General features: G+C 35.3%; 1 protein-coding gene across 7 annotated transcripts in view; it reads left to right on the plus strand.

Annotated features, from left to right (window-relative positions):
- LOC149789084 (filamin-A-like) overlaps nucleotides 1-24,515 on the plus strand; it is a 226,899-nt gene that overhangs the window by 68,399 nt on the left and 133,985 nt on the right. For all 7 annotated transcript variants that reach the window (XM_089975267.1, XM_089975270.1, XM_089975269.1 and 4 more), the window contains exons 5-7: nucleotides 15,933-16,199; nucleotides 20,217-20,294; nucleotides 21,445-21,607. In XM_089975267.1, coding sequence (XP_089831393.1) covers nucleotides 15,933-16,199; nucleotides 20,217-20,294; nucleotides 21,445-21,607 — 508 coding nt within the window. The remainder of the gene's footprint in view (nucleotides 1-15,932; nucleotides 16,200-20,216; nucleotides 20,295-21,444; nucleotides 21,608-24,515) is intronic.

Below are 24,515 nucleotides of genomic sequence, written 5' to 3' on the forward strand. Positions count from 1 at the left end.
TGAAATGTTTTGTCTGGTGGCATGGTTTGGCTAAGCCCTCTTTGAAATGTTTTGTCTGGTGGCATGGTTTGGCTAAGCCCTCTTTGAAATGTTTTGTCTGGTGGCTCTGGTTTGTTTTTGAATAGAAACAAGTCTAAAGCATCTTGCAAAGTGACATGACATAGCTGCAAACTGACATGACATGGCATCAAACCGACCGATTTGGAAACCAGTGCTCTTGCAAGGAAATTTTGCATGCTAACCAGTGAGTTACCATGCCTGTCCTTGACTGAAGATTTTGACCTATCTCTGATGTCATTCGTCATCTTGGATTTGTCCCAGTATGATAACATCCCATCACTAAACTGAGTGTACAGTCTTGACAATTTTGACCTATCTCTGATGTCATTCTTCATCTTGGATTTGTTTCAGTGTTATCCGATCACTAAACTGAGTGTACAGTCTTGAAAATTTTGCAATTACTCATTCACTATCAAATAGCTCAGTTTAAATTCAGATCCTGGTCACTGAAGATCATTTTACACTAATTTTGATGTTGTGCCAGCTTGGTAGCTTATCACAGATTTCATCGCAGATATTATCAGTTTAATCTGATCTTTTGATACAGCAGGGAAAATTATAAAATAAGACAGCAGGGAAAGTCATAAAAACATGTTTCCAATTTCAACAAGATGGTTTGGATAGTATATAAATGTTCCTACAAGCAGAAATCTATTCCATGGTGCTACTAATTCTGGTACTACTGGTCATGTTGGAAGGCAGATTCACTTGCTTGCAAAGGACCTAAATGGCATCAGTTCATTCTAGAGGTCATTAAGGTTTAAAATGACAAGTCATCTGATCTAGAATGGTTCCTTTATGATGGAGCTTCTTGAATATTGCAGTGGCACAATAGGTTGTGGTACTTTGTATCAGATAATTATACTGCAAGTTTATTTTGTGGTTGAAGGTAATAAAAAATGTTACGTTAATTATATAGTCTTCTCAATGGCTTTTTTCAGAACTTTAAGCCAGATAAAATCCCCCTAGTTAAAATGTCCACTGACCAATCTTGAACAGGTTACCTTTCATTTTATATTTCTGCAATATTGCAGAATATTAAGTAATTGGATGTTATGAAATACTGATTAATTGGAAAAAGAAAACAACAAATTCAGCATCACAAACAGTGCTTTAGCTACGAATTTCTTATGGAGGAAATGAGACGACTTTTAATACAAGGGTCACTTTTGTTAAAGGACGGGTCACAGAAAAGGTCACTTTGTTAAAGAACGGGTCACTTTTGTTAAAGGACAGGTCACTTTTTGAACAGAAGGGATCTTCTTGCATCACCAAGAATGCTCCAATTTACAGAGGGTAGAGAAAGCAGGACACTTATAGTGAAAGGGTCAGTATTGTGGATGGAGCAAAGGAAATCATTTTGCTATATAAGAACTTACTGCCAATAATGAAATATTTAGAATTCATGTTTTCGGAATCAAAAACAGACATAAACACGTATGTTGTACATTGTACATTAAATAAGCAGAAGAATACATGTACATGGAATAAATAGAAGAAAAAGTGTAAGCAGTTGTTTTAGTGAGACAGAGGGGAGGGCTGTTGAAGGCTAGAGGGGTGTGGCTAGAAAGGTACTGAGGGTGAAGAGAAAGGGAGAGCACCCCTCTTTCTAGCTGGAGTACTGACCAAATGTTCAAGTAATAATTGTACGTCTTCCAACAGCACATTATGAAAGTTGCCTTATAAATTGAACTGAATCAGCAGTGGTAAGAGAATTGATTGACCAGTTAAACTGCACACAGTGAAGTCATCAATTAAAAGAACATGGAGTTCATTATAGGACAAATGTTTGGTGAAAAATGATTTGATCTTTACCGCTCTGATGGCCTAGTGGTTAGAGCGTCTGCCTCAGATGTGGGAGGTCGTGGGTTTGATCCCTGGCTGAGTCATACCAGAGACTTACAAAAATGGTACTAACAGCTGCCTTGCTTGGCGTTCAGCATTAAGAGGTTAGTGTTAGGACTGGTCAGCCTGGTGTCAGGATAATGTGACTGGGTGGGACATCATGCTACATGTCTGCGGCATGATGCCCCAGCGCTAGACATCACTATAAACTGCCACATTGCAGACATCGTAGTGATATGACTGAAAAATTGTTAAAGCTACGTTAAAAATCAAATCACACACACACTCAAATCACATTTGATCTTTAATTAACTTTGTATGTTGTTGTTGTTGTAGGGTTTAATGCCATTTTTCAGCACACGATAGGCTATACACCGACCCACGAGAAGCTACAAGCAAGCTTTCTCACATACCCACATTGGCTGAATCCGAGACTCGAACCCACGCAGACAGAGGTGAGATGACAGTGATCTGTAATGGAGAGTGCTTTAGACCACTCTGGGCCCCGTTGGATTATTAGATAGTTGACAAGCTCATGAATTCAGATTTCTACACTATATTCATGAAACTTCATCCCTTACAATAGACTGGTTCATCGAGACTCAGTTGATTGGGAGAATGAAAAACTCTACTCCAGCTTGAGATAGATGGAAATTTGGTGGGTCCCCTGAATGCGCATGTATGTGGTTTTGATAAACCAATAATCCAGAGAGAGTTTCAGATTTAAAAAAAGTTGCTACTATATTTACTTTTTTTATTTTTCTCTTGCATAAAGAAATATTCTCTGCAATTGTCAAATAACTTTTAAAAATGAACAGGTTATACAATATATACACGCTTATAATCCGAGTCGAACTGAAAAAAAAGCAAAGATCTATCAGTGGTAGCATAATGCGCTAATAGATTGGATCTTTGTTGTTTGTTATACTGATTTCTCCAAACAAACAGCACAGATCCGAAGCTGTTGGTGCATGAGGCATCTGCAGATCTGTGCAATTTACAGATGGACTCGTAAGTGAGTATATATGGTATTTCTTGCAAGATTGGAAAACAGTGTCTTAAAATACATTCTGGAGGAAATGCATTTTTGATATTAGATATAGACTTATTTTGTGAATCATATTCATGACTGTAGCTAACTTGTGAAATAGCCAAAATGTGTAGAGACAAAAGGTTGTGATTTACAGAGTATTAGAGATGTTTATTATGTTAAATGAAAATGTCCATACACCTAGTAATAAAAAATGTAATTTTCACCTACTCAGCTATTTCATGCAGTTACTGTCATGGCATTGTATATTGCCTGTTTTTTAATAGCGGTGATATTGGTATTTACAACAATGCATGGCTGTCAACAACCATATATGGAAAGGTTTGCTTAATTTTTCAGTTTGACAGCACAACTGATGTATATTCACCACACCTAGTGAGCATGAAAGGAATTTCATTCATGCCTGAATCAGCTATTTTACACTTCACCTTATTCAACATTCATAGGATATTTTTGTGCAAGTGTGGCCGTAGGAGTACAGGAAACCAACTTATTGCTGATAAAGGGTTATTTGGTTTTATCTCTCCATTCATCTGAAGCCCATAGATGGAATGATGCCACCTTCACAGTTCTTTTGAACTTGTCTATTGTACAAAAGTACATTTTTGTAAATGAAATTTGATAGAAAATGCTGGTTCAACAAAAGGATGGGTCTATTTTTAATGAGTTTTAAAACACACACACACACACATAGTATCATTGATATATAATGAGATGTATAAATATTTAGAGAGACCTATACAACAGGATCATGATCTTTTAAAATCGTAGAATTAATTTACAACAGGTCCTAATAACTCATTTTACATAAATTTGGTCACTCAAATTACAGCAGTTGTGTTATTTCACAAAGAGAAAATGGGAAACCAGGAGGAGAGATTTTAACATGCTTGTCATTGCAAAGTTATTTATGTTTCTTGTGTGTGTGTGATTAGGATTTTTAATATAGCTTTTTTAAAAAATTCGGTCATATTGCTACAATGTCTGCAGTGTGGCAGGTTATAGTGATGTCTAGCACTGGGGCATCATGTCGCAGACACGTAGCATGATGTCCCACCCAGTCACATTATCCTGACACCAGGCTGGCCAGTCCTAACACTAACCTCTTAATGCTGAGAGCTAAGCGAGGCAGCTGTTAGTACCATTTTTGTAAGTCTTTGGTATGACTTAGTCGGGGTTTGAACCCACGACCTCCCGCTTCCGAGGCAGACACTCTAACCACTAGGTCACCGGAGCGGTCTATATGTCTTGTAATGGCATTCATCTATTGTTGCAGTGACATGGTCTACTATTGAAAAATATTCAGTTACCAGTGTGACAGTAGTTTTTGTTGTTTCAACAGTATTTTATCATTGCAGCAAGTATTGTAACATTGTATGGATAAAGTTCTACATTGCAGTGGTATACTGGAATATTAATGCCTTTTTGTACACTACATTGGAACAATACTGCCCTTTTGGTACATAAACATTACAGCCCTTTTTGTATACCACACTGGAACATTACTGCCCTTTGGTATACCACGCTTCCATAATCACTGAAGAGGGATCAAGAGCAGAAATTTTGTCAAGAGCAGCACAAACAATGGCAGCTATGTCAAAGCTAAGACCCATCTGGAGAGACAAGAATATCTGTCTGAAAACTAAAATCAGACTATTGCGAGCTCTAGTCATCTCAGTCTTTTTGTACTCATGTGAGGCATGGACCCTGACAGCAGAATTACAACGAAGAATCCAGTCACTTAAAATGAGATGCTACAGAACCATCCTTGGCATCTCTTACATGGACCACATCACAAATGAAGAAGTGTGTAACACCATCAGGTGCGAAGTAGGCCAATATGAGGACCTCCTCACCACCGTCAAAAAGAGAAAGCTGAAATGGTATGGCCATGTCACTAGAGCCAACAGTCTATCCACAACAGTCCTGCAGGGCAGCATCCAGGGTGGCAGAAGGAGAGGTAGACAGAGAAAAATTGGACTGACAACATCACAGAATGGACAAGGAAAAGTTTTGCAGAGACACAGGCATTGGCACATGATCGAGACAAGTGGAGGGAACTGGTCAGATGTTCAGCAGCACAGTGCCTCAACGACCACACTAGGTCATGAGACTGATGATGATGATGATGATGATGGTATACCACGCTGGGACATTACCTCCCTTTTGGTGTACCACACAGGGACACCACACTGGGACATGAATGCCATCTTGGTATACCACACTGGGATACCACACTGGAACATTACTGCCCTTTTGGTGTACCACACTGGGACATTGCTACCTTTTGGTATACCACACTGGGATATTACTGCCCTTTTGGTATACCACACTGGGACAATACAGTGGGACATTACTGCCCTTTTGGTATGCCACAGTGGAACATTACTGCCCTTCTTGGTACACCACATCAACTTTGTTCAAGCTGAAGATGGGCCCTAAAATGTAATCTGTTACTAAATGTAATATTGAAACACCTTAAAGAAGTGTACAATAGATTGGAAATAAAAGTTATAATATTTTAAAGTATTTTTAAAGTATAGTTTACATTGATCTTGAGTATCCATTGCCTGGATGCATAACAAAAACCCAGATAATAGCACAGTGTACTCTTATTCTCTGTAGTTACAATATACTGTCAATTGGTAAATTATATAGGATCTGCGTGCTGTTTCAGTTGATATTAGTATGGTTCTTCAAGTTTGATTCTGGTGGACTTTGGGTGTAGATTGGGTCATTTTAGCCAACTTTGGTACATATTTCAGTTGGTATTAATAAGGTACAGTTGTGATTCTGGTGCTCTTTGGTTGTAGATTGGGTCATTTTAGCCAAATTTGGTACATATTTCAGTTGGCACATGGATTAATAAGGTACAGTTGTGATTCTGGTGTACTTTAGGTGTAGATTGGGTCTTTTTAGCCAACTTTGGTACATATTTCAGTGGATATTAATAAGGTATAAGTGTGATTCTGGTGCATTATGGGTGCAGATTGAGTCATTTTAGCCAAGTTGTTACAAACTCCAGGTGGAATTAGTATGGTGTAAGTGTGATGCACTTAGTTGTGATTCCAGTGATTCTGAGATAAATTTCATCTGCACAGGAAGTGATTAATGCTCCTGCTTTGACCTTGCTGCTGACACCAGGATGTGTGCTATTCTGTCTTAATGTAAATCTGTGATACATAAGAATTTAGTTACATGTGGTCAGGTCTGCATTTTTGTTTTTTTATAAATTGGGCATGATCATTTAAATGCTAATGGAAAATGCCTAGAGCCCTGACTTTATGTTTTAGAGATAAAGAGAAAAATTGTGCCATGAAAAATCTTTTTGAAAATATGTTGGTACTATGCAGGTGTAACTGTTTTCCTTCATGGATTTCTTTTTTATCTCTACAAAAATCATAAATTATGATGCCATTTCATTATCCAGTTTTTTAATATACATGTATACATTTTCTTAACTTTGTTGAGGTAATTCTGAAGCATTTTCTCCTGACCAGACTCCTTTCACTTTTGAAGTGATGGTCTTTGTAATGGACATATACCAAAGAAAATAATATCTCAAAGGCATTATGAATAGTTATTTTACACCTTTAAGGTGTAAAATGATTTTGAAGATAAACCTGCATTTATAGGTAAGCTCAGGGTGTAGATTTTAAGTAGATAAAGAGAGTAACAAAATAGAGATTTTCAGCTTGTTGCACTGTCAAACATTCTTGTATATCTTTTTGACATGGAAGCAACAGTTGTGCTACACAAGAGATGGAAATAAGTTCTCACATGTATTAATGCACCACATTGTAGTGCTATTCCTGATATAATATGATATTACTATTGCCCAGTGACCTAAATCATAGCAATGTATAACAGTGACCAAAATCATAACAATGTATAACAATAAGGGTTGAAAGAAAACAAGGTGTAATTAGTCTTGTACCTTTATTTCCTTTTCAAAACACCATTATTTGTATCATGGATCCATATATTTCACTATTCTCAATATGTCAGGACTCACAGATATCATGGTTCTTGGTGTAGCATAGCTCAGTACATATCATGGTCAGTGGTTATGGACCCTGACTATCATTGCAGTTAAGAACTAAGATATCTCAGTAATCTTTCCCAAATGAGTGCTGGTATTTACAAAATCAACAGAACAGTAAATTTAACTACATGTAAAGATGCAGATATTAATTTATCAATTATTGTGCATTTTCAGAGAGAAATAGATAATGGGGTCAAATGTAATGAAAAATTTATAATTCAGTTCAGAATTGAAGATTGATATATATATATATATATATATATATATATATATATATATATATATATATATATATATATATATATATATATATATATATATTATATACACACACACACACACACACATTAAGTTTATGTGACTTTTGTTACTCTGATGTTTGCCTGGTCATGTGGATCTTATGACTTGAACTGCAGACAGCAAAATAACCAGGTTGACTTTAATATCTCTAACTTTTTACAGACTTTACATATCCACCTTTTGCTTTCTGGTGCGGATGAAGGGTATCATTCAAAACAGACAATTCTCCAATAGATGCTTTGAAAGAGCATCCTGTCCAGATAGTGTCATATTGTTTGTTGTGTTGGTTTAATTTCTGTGGGACCACATGATTGGTGTGCAAAGTTATCTTTCGTTTTGCCTGTTAGTTGTTCTTACCTGCTGTCAGTTTTACAGAGTTGAAAAATATATAGCTTTTATGTTATATAGAACTTTGATTCCTGTAGCTGGCTTTTTACTGTAGAGTTCTTAGATTGAATCCCCTAGAAATTTCAAATTTTATGGCTGGTTTTTTACCATAGAGTTCATCAGTTAAATCCCCCCAAATATCACATTATATGGCTTGCTTTTTACCATCGGGTCTCTAGAGTGATTGCCCTAAAATATCACATTATGTAGCTTGTTTTTACCATAGAGTTCATCAATTAAATCCCCCCAAATATCATGTTATATGGCTGATCCACATAATTATATGGTGGCCGTCATTTGTTCTTGGCCAACTTTGTGCTGTCTTGTTTTGTCCATCTATGATTTTGGGTAGTCAGATATAAAATAGAACTTCATTAAAACTTTATACATCTCTGTCCTTTACACAACTTTCGTTAAAACCCAATACATCTATGCCATTTGGACAACTTTCATTAAAACCTAATACATGTACATCTATGCTCGTTGGACAAAATTCATTAAAACTCGTTAAAACCCAATACATCTATGCCCTTTGGACAACTTTTGTTAAAACCCAATACATCTGTGCCCTTTAGACAACTTTTGTTAAAACCCAATACATCTGTGCCCTTTAGACAACTTTTGTTAAAACCCAATATATTTATGCCCTTTGGACAACTTTTGTTAAAACCCAATACATCTATGCCCTTTGGACAACTTTTGTTAAAACCCAATGCATCTATGCCCTTTGGACAACTTTTGTTAAAACCCAATACATCTATGCCCTTTGGACAACGTTTGTTAAAACCCAATACATCTATGCCCTTTGGACAACTTTTGTTAAAATTCAATACATCTATCCCTTTGGACAACGTTTGTTAAAACCCAAATCATCTATGCCCTACGGACAACTTTTGTTAAAATCCAAATCATCTATGCCCTATGGACAACTTTTGTTAAAACCTAATATATCTATGCCCTATGGACAACTTTTATTAAAACTCAGTTGATATGTGTTGTTTAGACAGCTTTCAATAAAGCTAAGTAGATTTATGCCCTTTGGACAACTTTCATTAAAACCCAAACATCTATGCCCTCTGGATAACTTTCATTAAAACTCGATGCGTCTATGCCCTTTGGATAACTTTTGTTAAAACCCAATACATCTATGCCCTCTGGACAACTTTCCTTAAAACTCAGTTGATATGTGTTGTTAGACAGCTTTCAATAATGTCAGTTCAGCAGTTTAACCTTTAAATGTCTCCTTGATCCAAGTGATCTGAGTTCACCTTGTAGCAGTTTTTACACTTGGCAAACCATCAGAGACTGAGTAGAATATCAATCATTTTGACCTTTTCACATTAATTTAGCTGTTTGAGATTTTGGTGTCATTCATGCAAGACTGAAATTCTAGATGTTATTATATGTACATGTAAATTGAATGAATGAACTTTGAATACAGTTAATAGATGGGAATATAGTATTTAGTAGGGTTGGTATAATGGTAGATGTATTACCATATATACCTATTTATAAACATGTCCAGTTGCGGTCAACATTGTACCATATATATGCAATGGCATATCTGGATCAACTGCAGTTTTCAGTTGGACTTGACTAGTAAGCGAGTATGGAATGTGATCCTCCATGACATATGTGCTGGTAGATCAGGATCTATGTTGTTTGTTCTACTTTTTACTTCTAACAAACTACATAGACTGCTGATTCATTATGTGATGACAGATCAGGGTCTATGTTGTTTGCAATTGGATATAATTGGTCTAAATGTGAATATATATACTGTACCATATTTATCTGATAAGACCACCTCCATTCTTATTATTTGTGGCAATGCTTTACTGGGGATATTTTTGTCTCAGAATAAGTCGAAGACCTACATTTTATTGAATTTATAATGCTGGCTCCTTGGCCTGGTCATGGAGGAAATACTTCGATCAGCCTTATAATGCAGTGGTTTGTATGACCGCACTTAACATTGCCAGCTGTAGTGTGACCTTGAAAATTGTAGTGGCATTTAAATTTTACGTCACCAAGTCCTAATAATTTGGTTGCCATGGAAAATAAGACCAGAAATTGATTGATTTGGGAATTAATGGTTGAAAATGACAAAAACTTCATTATGAAATTAGCATTATGCTGTTTTAATGGTACATGTATACAGTTCTGTCTGACAGGACTGTCAGTTGTCATCAGTTTCAGGTCAGCCATTAAAATGCACTTTTTGGAGTTCACTGAACCATCTGTTTAAAAATGCCTGACTGATAGTTCATTGATGAAAGGCCTTTATGTTCATTTTCTTCTCATGATTGTTTATATTAATTGCATAAGTCGTGTATACAACTGGACACTACAAGCCAGACTAAGTCCAGTATAAAGAAGTTGACTTTATGCTAGAACTGGCAATCTAACAACCGATGAGGGATTATATAGTGAATTACCAGTTCTAAATGTTTAGTCACAAATGCGACCATTTTAGTTGCAACTTGGTGTGGGGTGTTTTGTGTAAATGCTTTTGGATTTTTTTATCCAGATAAACAAAAAACTTGAAACATTAATAAGAAAAGAATATTAAAGAATATTTTTCTGTAATAACTGAATTAAAATCAAGCCTTGTCATCAGTGTCTTTGGAACTATGAATGTATATTGTTGATTAGTCGTGAATAGTTTTACTTCAGCCAACAAACCTAACATTAAAAGACATACCATAGGACTTAATATGTCTTGTTCCAGTGAGTGGAGCAAATATGAATAGATGTAGCAAAATGTTTTCATAAAAATATCAGTCAATTAATATCTTGCAAGACCAATTGTTTTTGCATTTAATTCAATGCATGATGGTAATTGATTCAAAAGGCAATATAAGACAAGTGGCTGAGAAATAGGCATTGGATGATTCAGTGCATGATGGTAATTGATTAAAAAGGCAACATAAGATAAGTGGCTAAGAAATAGGCATTGGATGATTAAATGCATGATGGTAATTGATTAAAAAGGCAAGACAAGTGGCTACGAAATAGGCATTGGATGATTCAATGCATGATGGTAATTGATTCAAAAGGCAATATAAGACCAGTGGCTAAGAAATAGGCATTGGATGATTGAGTGCATGATGGTAATTGATTAAAAAGGCAACAGAAGACAAGTGGCTAAGAAATAGGCATTGGATGATTTCAATGCATGGTGGTAATTGATTCAAAAGGCAATATAAGACAAGTGGCTAAGAAATAGGCATTGGATCATTGAATGCATGATGGTAATTAATTCAAAAGGCAATATAAGACAAGTGGCTGAGAAATAGGCATTGGATGATTCAGTGCATGATGGTAATTGATTAAAAAGGCAACATAAGATAAGTGGCTAAGAAATAGGCATTGGATGATTAAATGCATGATGGTAATTGATTAAAAAGGCAAGACAAGTGGCTACGAAATAGGCATTGGATGATTCAATGCATGATGGTAATTGATTCAAAAGGCAATATAAGACCAGTGGCTAAGAAATAGGCATTGGATGATTGAGTGCATGATGGTAATTGATTAAAAAGGCAACAGAAGACAAGTGGCTAAGAAATAGGCATTGGATGATTTCAGCGCATGGTGGTAATTGATTCAAAAGGCAATATAAGACAAGTGGCTAAGAAATAGGCATTGGATCATTGAATGCATGATGGTAATTGATTCAAAAGGCAAGACAAGTGGCTAAAAAATAGGCATTGGATGATTAAATGCATGATGGTAATTGATTCAAAAGGCAATATAAGACAAGTGGCTAAGAAATAGGCATTGGATCATTGAATGCATGATGGTAATTGATTAAAAAGGCAAGACAAGTGGCTAAGAAATAGGCATTGGATGATTAAATGCATGATGGTAATTGATTAAAAAGGCAATATAAGACAAGTGGCTAAGAAATAGGCATTGGATCATTGAATGCATGATGGTAGTTGATTCAAAAGGCAATATAAGACAAGTGGCTAAGAAATAGGCATTGGATGATTCAGTGCATAATGGTAATTGATTAAAAAGGCAACAGAAGACAAGTGGCTAAGAAATAGGCATTGGATGATTCAATGCATGATGGTAATTGATTAAAAAGGCAATATAAGACAAGTGGCTACGACATAAGCATTGGATCATTGAGGTTACAGATGCATATTCTATACTTTAGTGTTCATTGCAAATAGTAATCAATCCTATCAGTAACCATTGATGAAATAATCTTTCCATTTACTTTTTTTATTATTAGACTAGTGACAGACTTTTTTTTTTTACTTCACATTGCCTGATTTCCTCCAGAAAGTGAGTGATACTATGGTATCTGTCACTAACATATTGTTACAAAGCAAACTTTCTTAATACTTTTTTTTGTCTTGAGAAAGTAGGTGAATGATCATTAAATATAGGTTGTACTAGTAAGTTTTAAACTTGGGAAGAAACATAAGTATATGTTTATACTGACTGTTAGCATTTTGTCTCTTGCAGATTTACTGATTATGCACTTCTGGAGTGCAGGTATAGGGGAAGTAACTCCCAGAACTGGCCGTGGTTTTGTCTACAAATTTGCCTCCCCAAGTTTTTTTTTCTTCTTTCTATGAAGTCTTTTTGGCCAGTAGAGTTTCATTATCTACCATTAGCTTTGTTTTGTATTTGTTTGTTTTTTGGTGTGCAAAATCCTCATCTTTTATCATTAGTCTTACAGTGGATATTTACTTATGGTTGGAGGGTTTAACTTAAGGGATTTTGTCTCAGTGTTTGACTTTGCAATGTTTTCTAACTATCTTTTGCTCAGCACTATTGTCAGAATTGTGTTAGTGTGCCATAAAAGATACACACGCACACACCCACCCACATCCAACCCCTCCCCCACATACTTTATATATATATATATACATACTCAGTATGAATCATATTCTGACAAAAGTTGCAGGAATTAGGATCATAAAGTTGTACGATTATCTTGAATTTAAAAAAAAAAATCATGACATACTTGAGCAAATATTACATTTGTGAAAAAATAAATCCATTTTGATATTACACTGAATTGACTGTTAGAAAATCTGCCCAGAATTTAATAAACTACAAGAAAAACTATAATTCCTCTTTATGCACATTTTCCACATATTTCCTGTTTTTATCCGTAACTCCCAGGTTTCAGCGTCTAAGTCCCTTGACTTGATGGTAGTTATACACGTGCATTTGTATTTCCATGTCCTGTAAGTGTATTTATGGGTATAGTATAGCGCTGTTAGAAGATTTCAAGTTATGATCCTAGTAGTTAAGGGTGATTGAGGGGAAATTCTGGTTTCATATTTGAAATTGTTGTTTTGTGCCCAGTAAAAATATGTATAGTTATAGGGTAGAGAGCTCAAAAGTTCAAAGTTGTGATCTAGAAATCACACTTAAATACTAGTGTGACATGATCCAGACACCATGCTTAAATACTGCTGGGGTATGACCAAGAGACCATGCTTAAATGCTACTGTTGCATGACCCAGATACCATGCTTAAATACTGCTGGGGCATGACCCAGAGACCATGGTTTAATATTGCTGGGGCATGACCAAGAGACCATGCTTAAATACTACTGGGGCATGACCCAGAGACAATGCTTAAATACTACTGGGGCATGACCCAGAGACCATGCTTAAATACTGCTGGAGCATGACCCAGAGACCATGGTTTAATATTGTTGGGGCATGACCTAGAGACAAGACTTAAGCATCCCAGAGGCATGACACTGAGACCAAGGGTAAATATCAATGGTGCATGATCCAGAAACAATGCTTAAATATCATTGGGGCATCTGTCATGAATGTCAGTAATCACACATACCAGTTCACATTTAGATATGACCAAAAACTTGGGAGTTACTTAGGTTTATGTAAAACTATCCCTCGCACCTACTCCTGGCCCATTCCTCAGGGGATGGGCCAAAATTCTAAACCATTGTGGACATCTTCATACCAGTCTCAATCATATCACAATTACCTGAAATCTCTTGTCTTGAGGAACTATGGTTGCTTAGTGTTTAGTGTTCTTGACTTGTGACCAAAAGGGTGCAATTCCTGCTGAGAAAGGTTGGGCTGATTGTCTTTGTACATCTCTTTATTCCAGTTGTTGTTGTTGTAGGGTTTAATGCCATTTTTCAGCACATGATAGGCTGTACATGGGAGCCAGTATTAATGTTGGAGGAAGAACCCGGGAAAACCCCAGAAAGATACACCGACCCACGAGAAGCTACTGGCAAGCTTTCTCACGTACCCACATTTTTATTCCAGTTGCCTTGGCATGACATAAACTTAAACACTAAAGTATAGATGTGCTGTCATACACCAATCAAGTCAGTTTCTATCTGCATTAAACCAGTCAACCCATTTCTATCATGAATGTGTGTAGATACACTGTTATACACCTTTTGTCCCATTTATGTCATGAATAGTATGTAGATACACTGTTATACACCTTTCAGTCCATTTCTATCATGAATGTGTGTAGATACACTGTAATACACCTTTCAGTCCATTTCTGTCATGAATAGTGTGTAGATACACTGATATACATCTTTCATTCAATTTCTATCATGAATATTGTGTAGATCTGTTGTTATATGCCACTCAATCCAATTCTGTCATAGTGTGTAGATATGCTCAGTATTATACACCACTCAATCTCATTCTATCAGCAATAGTGTGTAGATTGTGTGTAGATGTGCTGTTATATACCACTCAGTCCAATTCTATCATGAATAGTGTGTAGATATGCTGTTATACATCTGTCAGTCCAATTCTATCATGAATAGTGTGTAGATATGCTCAGTATTATACACCACTCATTCTCATTCTATCAGCAATAGTGTGTAGATTGTGTGTAGATGTGCTGTTATATACCACTGTCCAATTCTGTCATGAATAGTGTGTCAATATGCTCGGTGTTATACATCACTCAATCTCATTCTTATACATCACTCAATCTCATTCTATCATGAATAGTGTGTAGATATGTTATACACCAGTCAACCCATTTCTGTCTTGACAAGCATGCAAATGTGCATTTCTGCACTGATCAACATGGGCATGTGCAATGGACAGGATATGTCTTTTCACAGAAAAGCACAGGGATAATAAAAAAGAAAACATACAGTTTATAAATGGGGTGTAGGTTTTAATATAATTTCAAAGGAAATGTTTTGAATTAGGTTGAGTCCTTTTATAAATAATAGTATAATAGAGCAGATAAGTGGATATGTTGACCTTGATGTGTAGGACTCTGCCGAGTTATAAAAATATTGTTGTCAACACTCTGTAGTAGTGGTAGTAGTAGATCTTTTCAGCTCTAGCCAACCAAAATGATTGACTCATTGATTGCAAATCTAACAGACAAGTTTTTATGTTAAAGTGTTAACTGATCCCAAAACAATCCACCTCCTCAAAAGGACAAAGCTGTTTTAGTTGGGACTCTGAACAAAAAGCTGATTAAAACCCTTTCAGTTCCTGAGGATATAATATAAACAAAAGACATAGAGGGCCATAGTAGATATTATGTGAGATTTGTTTAAGTGGCAGGAGGGTACATTTAGGTTCAAAGTGTCATTGTTTTACATTCTTGATAAGGCAAGAGTTAACAGTCTCACTGATCAAATATTGACCATGTGTTAAACCTCTATGACACTAAAGGATCAAGTATTATATTGTAACTGTACACCCAGTACCTTTACCTAGTGTTACCAATATTTACAAAATAGATGAATGATTTAGATCCAAGGTTTAATGGCTAACTAAGAAGTTAGAATGAGATTGTTTTTAGAGGCCATGTTTGGGAAGCTAACACATTTTGCTCAGAGAATGGTGATCATGTTGATACATTAGATTTTACCATTGAATATTTCTTATTGTTACAAATATGGCTGAAGGCAAACAGGCACCAAATATGCAAAATGAGGTATATTCTTTTTTTATATTTTGTTTTGTCATTTTTACTGTATGTTTGAAGTTGAAAATCGTTTTTCCTACATTGTATGTCCAAAGGTGTCACAAACCAGTTAAAATGTATGAATATGTATTCATCAACCTTAAAAGGACAGTATCTTCCGCTGGCACGATTGGATTCTTATTAAATCTGATATGTAGTTTCAGCAGCATGGGGTAAAAATAATAATTGAAAATATGTTTTTGCACAAAGGTTAGAGGTCAGGTCGAAGAGAGGGTGATATTCATTGTTGATAAAACTTCACATTTCTATTTTCAGCTGATCAAGCCAGATGAAATGACTAACCCCAAGGTGGATGACCTGAGCATGATGACATACTTGTCTCAATTCCCCCATGCTAAACTGAAGCCAGGAGCTCCCCTTCGACCCAAACAGAATGCAAGCCGTGTACGTGCCTTTGGCCCAGGTTTGGAACCTAAAGGTAACAGAGTTGGGGCACCAGCCAAGTTTACTGTGGAGACCTTCAATGCTGGACAGGGATCACTGGAAATCCTTGTCTTGAACCCGAAAGGAAAACAGGAACCAGTAAGTTATTAGATACAACACCTTATTGCACAAATGTGTTGAAATTCTTGAAGGTTACAGTGTGCTAAATTCAGGAGACTAGAGTCTTTGCTGAATTCTGGAACTTAGAGGTTAATATTTAGCCTGGGGGTATGTACCAATTCAATTTTGAGTGATTTACAATAAATTGTTATAGGTTATATGTGCAGATTAACAAGTTGCAGTGTTTGTTGTTAGAGTTATTGACCATATGACTTGGAGCTTGAATGCAGTATATGACAGAATCTGATGCCACCACCAGTCTATTTTATTGCTTGAAATGCCATGAAACTTTGTACAAGTCAATCACCATTTGAAAATCTGCATATTGATAAATTACAGTGTAGCAACTGAGATCATTGTTGTTTGGTGATTTTGATTACAGTGGAACCCCACTTTAATGCAATAAATGGGGTCCAAAAAATTGGATTGCATTAATATTGGGGTCATGTTAATGTGGGGTTTTGCAGTATTTTACTTTTTTCAGAAAACAACTCATTGGCACTTACGTGTATTTATGTCTATTGTATATGATGAATAGGATATCAACATTGTTCACTTTTGTGCCATCGTGGCATGCAGTTCATCGATAATGGATGTAATTCCATTGAAAAATTGCACCAGATTTACAATATTCAATTTTTTCTCAGATCATTGTGTCTGAATTCAATGTCTAATATACAGCATGAACAGTGTATCAACTCCGTTTACTTGCTGTCTGATTTCGTACCGTCAGGGCTTGCAGTTATATGTAATTCCATTGCAAAATTGCATACCTATTTAAATTATTCAATAATTTTGTCAGACATCATCATCTGAATTCAGTGGGAAAAATTAACAGCAAAATTAGGTTAAAAAAAGATGCAGCATGTGTATGGTTCATTATGTTCCAGGGTCTATGAACGATGTCTGTACAAATTTCTTGCTGCCAACATTTTCTCATATGTGTTGCGGAGTAAATTTGGCCATTGCAAATTTCCAATGATTAATGCTTGTACGCCTATTCATTTGAATGACTACAGCAAGAATAATTAACAATCAACACATGCTTCCAGCATGCATATAACTTTTACTTCAAATTTTGTGAATATCAAAAGAAATGTGTGAAAACTACTATACTAATCATTGCGCAAAGTGCAGAGAATGACACACTATTTCTCGTACTTTTAAAAAAAGTATTTTCTGGGTACTAGAAAAATACACGTACATGTATTTAAAATTTCAGGAACCATGCCACGATCGTATTATATATTATATTCAGATTCTTACACTATCTCTTCCCCAAAATGATTATAAATTTTTTGCGCAAAATGCAGAGAATGAATTGCATTTGTGACCTTGCTTTTCCATAATGGTAAAATATTTTTATAAAAAATTAAGAAATTAATAATGAGTTCTTAAGCAAACCCCACACACATGTAAAACCCGAGAACTAAGTGCAGTAGGCCTGCAATAGTCATGAGTCACTTTTATAAAAATTTTAAAGCTGAACGCATGTACAATTTCATACCCTTTCAATTTCCAGCTAATAAAGCGGACATTATTTACTGGTCATCTGATTGTGTCTAATAAAACACCACCAAGCCCAGAAATGATGTTGGTGTTTTTTGTTTTTTGATGATTATTAACTTGTGAGAATCTTTTATCAACGCATTGTCTGTTGCTTGGTTGTGTATGCAGTTAAAGAAGAAAATATTTTGGCTATTGTTTGAACAACGATTGTATACAGAATTAATTGAAGACAATCACAGAGATGACTTACTGGCTTTACTCAAGGACCAGTAATAAATAATATTTCCGATAATGTTTATTTTGGCATAACACTTCAAGAACCTGGTGATATTGTTAAATTTTGTAAGCTATGCCATGATCATATTAGATTAAAATTCATATGCGAACTCTTCCCCAAAGTGATAATAAACTTTTTACACACTATTTCTTGTACTTAAAAAAAAAAAATTCCTGGTGTGAGAAAAATACACATACATGTATTCAAAATTTCAGGAACCACACCACGATTATATCAAATACTAATTCATACACGATCTCTTCTTCATAATGATAATAAATTTGTGTACACTATTTAATGCACTTTGAACAAAATATATTTTTTCATGTGCGAACGAATGCAGGAAATTTTGGGAGCCACGCCATGACCTCGTTATATACAAATTCATGTTATTGCAAGGCGTGTTGTATCGGGGTTGCACTGTACCATGTCAACAGCATCTCTGGACATAGTTTTTTGTAAACAAGATAAATACTGTGTCACTTGGTTGGCAACTGTACGTGCAACATTTTGGCTATATTGTATGGGTTATTGAATTTTGTATGGAAAAATGTGAATGTGTATGAACTATTCAGGCAGTGACCAAGAAACTTGTGAGTCTGCCTACCACAATAATCAGTCCCACAAATAATTGTCAGTTCAGATTCAGTAACCCATTTATTAAGTGCATTAAACTGTTAAGAGGCATGTCACTTTTATGAGGGCCTTATCAGTTTCAAGGGGGGCCCCGAGTAGCCAAGTGGTCTAAAGCGCTCTCCGTTACGGATCATTGCCATCTCACCTTTGTTTGCGTGGGTTTGAGTCTCGGATTCAGCCAATGTGGGTATGTGAGAAAGCTTGCCAGTAGCTTCTCATGGTTCGATGGTTCTTTCCAGGGTTTTCTGGGTTCTTCCTCCATTATTAATACTGGCCACCATGTATAGGCTATCATGTGCTGAAAAATGGCGTTAAACCGTAAAACAACAACAACAACATCAGTGATGAGCTGGGTGATTTACCTAGCTAGTTTTACTTGAAACCTTGTTAATTAAAACAAAGTCTCCCCATTGGAGGAGGTTCCCCCCCCACTTTGGCTGCCCACCCTCCAACTTTAAATCTAATGGAAGGCCCTGACAATAGTCATTAAAATTGAAATTGAAACACAATGTTCTGTCTTAAACACATTTAGCTTCATGTGAATGAATTTAAAAGCCTCATCCCCATTTAATATTCTCAATAAGTGAATCACATTCATGCTTTTATCTTTTAATGTATAATTACAGGGATTCTTTTAAAAAACAAACTATAAAGTTGCATTAATGTAAAATATATATATAAATTTAAATATTAACTGGCTGTGAATTTTGAAATTGATATTTCTATCATCAAAAATAGAAAATAATACACTGGCTTTATGTCTGATTTTGCATGTCTGTCAGCTCATATTTTTTTTTCTCGTGTCCTAAATTGTTGAAGGTAGGTTGAAACTATATCTTATACAATGTTTTTTTTCTGCGATGATATTACTATTGTTTAAGTCTGCAAAAGTTGGCTAACAGTTTAAACTTGTTCTCAAATGATGCTGTATAACTTAACAAAGTGTTTAGGTTAAAATCACTAAAATTAGGGTACTATCTTTTTGATTGTCTCCATATAAAACAAATTTCAATTTTAATGAGAGACTTACAGTATGAATTTTCACTGTACAGTTTTATTGATTGCAGTTCTATTCACACTCATAAAGTACGAATTTTCATTGCCATTTTATTCAGACATGCAAAGTATGAATTTTTATTGAAGTTAAATTCATACTTGCAAAGTATGAATTTGCACTGCAGTTTTATTCTGACTTGCTAAGTATGAATTTTCATTGCAGTTTTATTGAGACTTGCAAAGTATGGTTTTTTATTGCTTAGTTTTATTGAGACTTGCAAAGTATGGTTTTTTTATTGCTTAGTTTTATTGGGAGATTCAAAGTATGGTCTTTTATTGCTTAGTTTTATTGAGAGATTCAAAGTATGAATTTTTATTGCACAGTTTCAAGACCAAATTGATATATTATACTTAGTTTGTGACTAAGGGCCAGAGTGTGTGTGTGAAGTTTCTACACCATTCAAGATGGAGACTTAAAAACCAAAGCCTTTATTATTGAATGTATAGTAACATTTTCAGGGTCAAGATCAAATACAGAAATTTTCTAATTTTAAAATTTGTTCCCTTTCTATTTTTAGTGTGAGACTGTCTTCAACAATGATAGAAATCTGACCTACTCCTGCACCTATGTGCCCAGCATGGAAGGGAACTACAAGGTATGAATAAACTGTACAGTGATGCCAAGTACAAATAAACTGTACAGTGATGCCAAGTACAAATAAACTGTACAGTGATGCCAAGTTACAAATAAACTGTACAGAGATGTCAGGTACATATACGCATGTACAGTGATGCAAAGTACAAATATAAACTGTACAGTGATGCCAAGTACAAATAAACTATACAGTGATGCCAAGTTGAAACGTAAATGGTACAGGGATGCCAAGTACAAATAAACTGTACAGTTATACCAAGTACAAATAAACTGTACAATGAGATCAAATACAAATGAACTGTATAATGATACCAAATACAAATAGACTGTACAATGAGACCAAGTACAAATAAACTATATAGCAATACCAAGTACAAATAGACTGTACAATGAGACCAGGTGCAGATACACTGTACAGTGATACCAAGTACAAATGAACTGTTTAGTGATGCTAAGTACAAATGAACTGTATAGTAAGACCAAGAACAAATAATCTATACAGTAATACCAAATACAAATAAACTGTACAGAGATACCAAGTACAGATAAACTGTATATTGATACCACTTGCTGATTATGAAAATAACTCAAATTATCAGAGAGGTATGGATTAAATACTTTTGATAATTATTTGAAATGGGTTATCATTCTTTCAGTATATTGCAGTATTTTTCTTGCCAACTACAAGTTGATGTTATTATTTGCATTCTGATTTTGAGAAATGAGATAAATAATGTTATTCCAGGAGATGGAGTTTATTGATCTATGTCTGAAATATAAAGTTGGGAAAAAAACATGGGAAACTCTGTTTAACAGCTTATCTTTCTTATCAGTGCCATTTACCTGTAGGATATAACAACTGTGGGACTATTTTTAATTGAAAAAGTAATTATGTGACTACTTGCTTTATATGCCAGTAAGTTCAAGGTTTTGAATGTAAATTTAAGTATGAAGAATGTATAGCTGGATTCCTGACATTAACTTGAGCAAATGTGTTGCTTTGAATTCAATCATATTGACTGCTTAAGATTGATTTCTCACAAATAAATTTTGCCCAAAAATTACATTGCAAGTAGAGTTTATGAATTAACACAAGCTTGACATGCATGCCTGTGGTTTGTACTGTATTTATAATCTGTCATTGCATACAGGTCATCATCAAGTGGAGTGCCAAGGAAATCAGCAAGAGTCCATTCACAGTTACTGTTGAGGGTGCTCTTGGCGATGCCACTAAAGTTACTGCAGCTGGTCCAGGTCTAGAGAAAACTGGAGTCGTGGTTGGAAAGAAAACTCACTTTGAAGTCTTCACAAAAGGTCAGTCTCAGAAATGATTCCAAATCATTTCTTAGTAGGGCTTGATATAATTGTGCTTTCAAGAACTTTTGCTTGTTTAATGAGTAGAATAGAGCAAGCTTAGCCAGTAGCTAATTGAAACTGAGATGACTTCACCAAAATCTGGATATATACAAAGTCCAGATAACATTTGAATGGATTGTGGGGTCCTCTTTATTATTCTCCATATTTTGGATATATACAAAGTCCAGATAACATTTGAATGGATTGTGGGGTCCTCTTTATTATTCTCCATATTTTGGATATATACAAAGTCCAGATAACATTGGAATGGATTGTGGAGTCCTCTTTATTGTTCTCCATATTTTGTATGCAGAGTGAAAAACGTTTTATACATTTTATTCTTGTTTAGAACAGTCACTGTAACTGTAGATTGTTGTAAAGGTTGTATAATTTGTTGTAATAATTTTTACAATTTATCATTGTTGTAACTCTAGTAACATTTTAAACAGATCTTCAAATCTTTAGTGGCAAGATGGCAATTAATTTTGCCTCCAAGTCAAAATTTTGCATGTGTGGCTTCAATAGAATGGTGTTAAAATAAGTCTAAGATCTTCCATAATATCTTGTTTACATTAGCTACTACTTCAAGAAAGGGATGACCTAGGGTCCTGGATTTTTAATGGGATGACCAAGGGTCTTGGATTTTTAATGGGATGGCCAAGGGTCTTGGATTTTTAATGGGATGACCTAGGGTCTTGGATTTTTAATGGGATGACCAAGGGTCTTGGATTTTTAATGGGATGACCAAGGGTCTTGGATTTTTAATGGGATTACCTATGGTCTTGATTTCTAATGGGATGACCAAGGGTCTTGGATTTTTAATGGGATGACCAAGGGTCTTGGATTTTTAATGGGATGACCTAGGGTCTTGGATTTTTAATGGGATGACCTAGGGTCTTGGATTTTAATGTAAGGCTTACAGTTGTGCTTAGCATTTTAAATATTTTTAAAAGTAAGTTTTATTTTTGATTGAGACTTTCTTTTTTTAAATGGCTTTTTTAAACTTAAATTTGCATTCATCAAGTGTTTACTTTTTCTTTAAATTTTTGAAATTTTACATCATTCTAATTTGCTAATTCAATCTGGCATCATCTTGTTTTCTTTCTTTTTCTTATGCTTTTCCGTTTTTCATAGATTGAAACTTTTGCAGATCACTTGTTTTATTGATAACATTGCTACAGGAGTTTCTCATTTTTCCAACTCTTTTTTAAAAAATCTAAGAAAGTTCACATACATGACAATTCTGTTAAATCCAAGAAAGTTCACATACATGTCTCTTTTTTTTTAAAATCCAAGAAAGTTCACATACCTGGCTCTTTTTTTTATATCCAAGAAATTTCACATACATGGCTCGTTTTTTTTAAATCCAGGAAAGTTCACATCCATGGCTCTTTTTTAAATCCAAGAAAGTTCACATACATGACTCCTTTTCCAAATTCAAGAAAGTTCACATACATGACTCCTTTTTCAAATTCTAGAAAGTTCACATACATGACTCCTTGTTCAAATTCAAGAAAGTTCACATCCATGGCTCTTTTTTAAATCCAAGAAAGTTCACATACATGACTCCTTTTCCAAATTCAAGATATTCACATACATGACTCCTTTTCCAAATTCAAGAAAGTTCACATACATCGTTCTTTTTGTCTACAGTTACTACTTTTTATATTTTGAATGGTTAAAGTCCTTTCAGGTTCAGGTTGCATCTGTGAACCAATTCGGTTTCAGTTAAACCAAATTATAGCTGCACATAACAAAATACATCTAGGCATTTTAATAATTCATGATCCCAAAATGGTTGCATATTTTCACAATTATGACCTGATGGGGAACATCTTTGACCCCTTGTTGCATTTCTTAAAAAGAGAATCAGAACTAATAAAACAGAGAAATTGGTATTCATTGTGGTCATTTTGTTTGAAAGTAGAACATTTGCAGTACTGGATTGTACAGTATTTCTTATTTACTCCTTTATGACAATTCTGTTGCTTTGTGACATTGATTACAGATTGCTTTATGACACTGATTTAAGATTGCTTTATGGTATTTACATATGCGGTGTTTAGCTTGCTAATTCATATTCAGTGTTTTTTTTATTAAAAAAATCTAGATTTAGCTTGGTTATATCCAGATTTTCCCAGTTCTAAATTGCCTTAGCCACCACTTTGGAATTTGTAGGAAAATTGCTATTAATAGTCATCTGAAAAAATAATTAGTTGAACTCTGAAAATCTTTACTGACCATCATCTGAAAAAATAATTAGCATTTCACCATACTGACCCTTACATACAAACTGCTGTCTGGAATGCCAGGCATCCATATAATTAGTACAAATTGCTGGCTGGAATGTCAGGCATCCATATAGTGCATACAGACTGCTGTTTGGAATCTCAGGCATCCATATAGTACACACAGACTGCTGTCTGGAATGCCAGGCATCCATATAGTACATACAGACTGCTGTCTGGAATGCCAGGCATCCATATAGTGCATACATACTGCTGTCTGGAATGCCATGCATCATATAGTACATACAGACTGCTGTAAGGCATGCCAGGCATCCATATAGTACATACAGACTGCTGTGTGGAATGCCAGGCATCTATATAGTACATACAGACTGCTGTCTGGAATGTCAGGTATCCATATAGTACATACAGACTGCTGTAAGGCGTGCCAGGCATCCATATAGTGCATACAGGCTGCTGTCTGGAAAGCCAGGCATCATATAGTACATACAGACTGCCGTCTCGAATGCCAGACATATAGTACATACAGACTGCTGTAAGGCGTGCCAGGCATCCATATGGTGCATACAGACTGCTGTCTGGAATGCCAGGAATCTATATAGTACATACAGACTGCT

This window comes from Sinohyriopsis cumingii, chromosome 11 (genome assembly GCF_028554795.1).
Source record: "Sinohyriopsis cumingii isolate HCF-2022 chromosome 11, ASM2855479v2, whole genome shotgun sequence".
Taxonomy (NCBI): Eukaryota; Metazoa; Mollusca; class Bivalvia; order Unionida; family Unionidae; genus Sinohyriopsis; species Sinohyriopsis cumingii.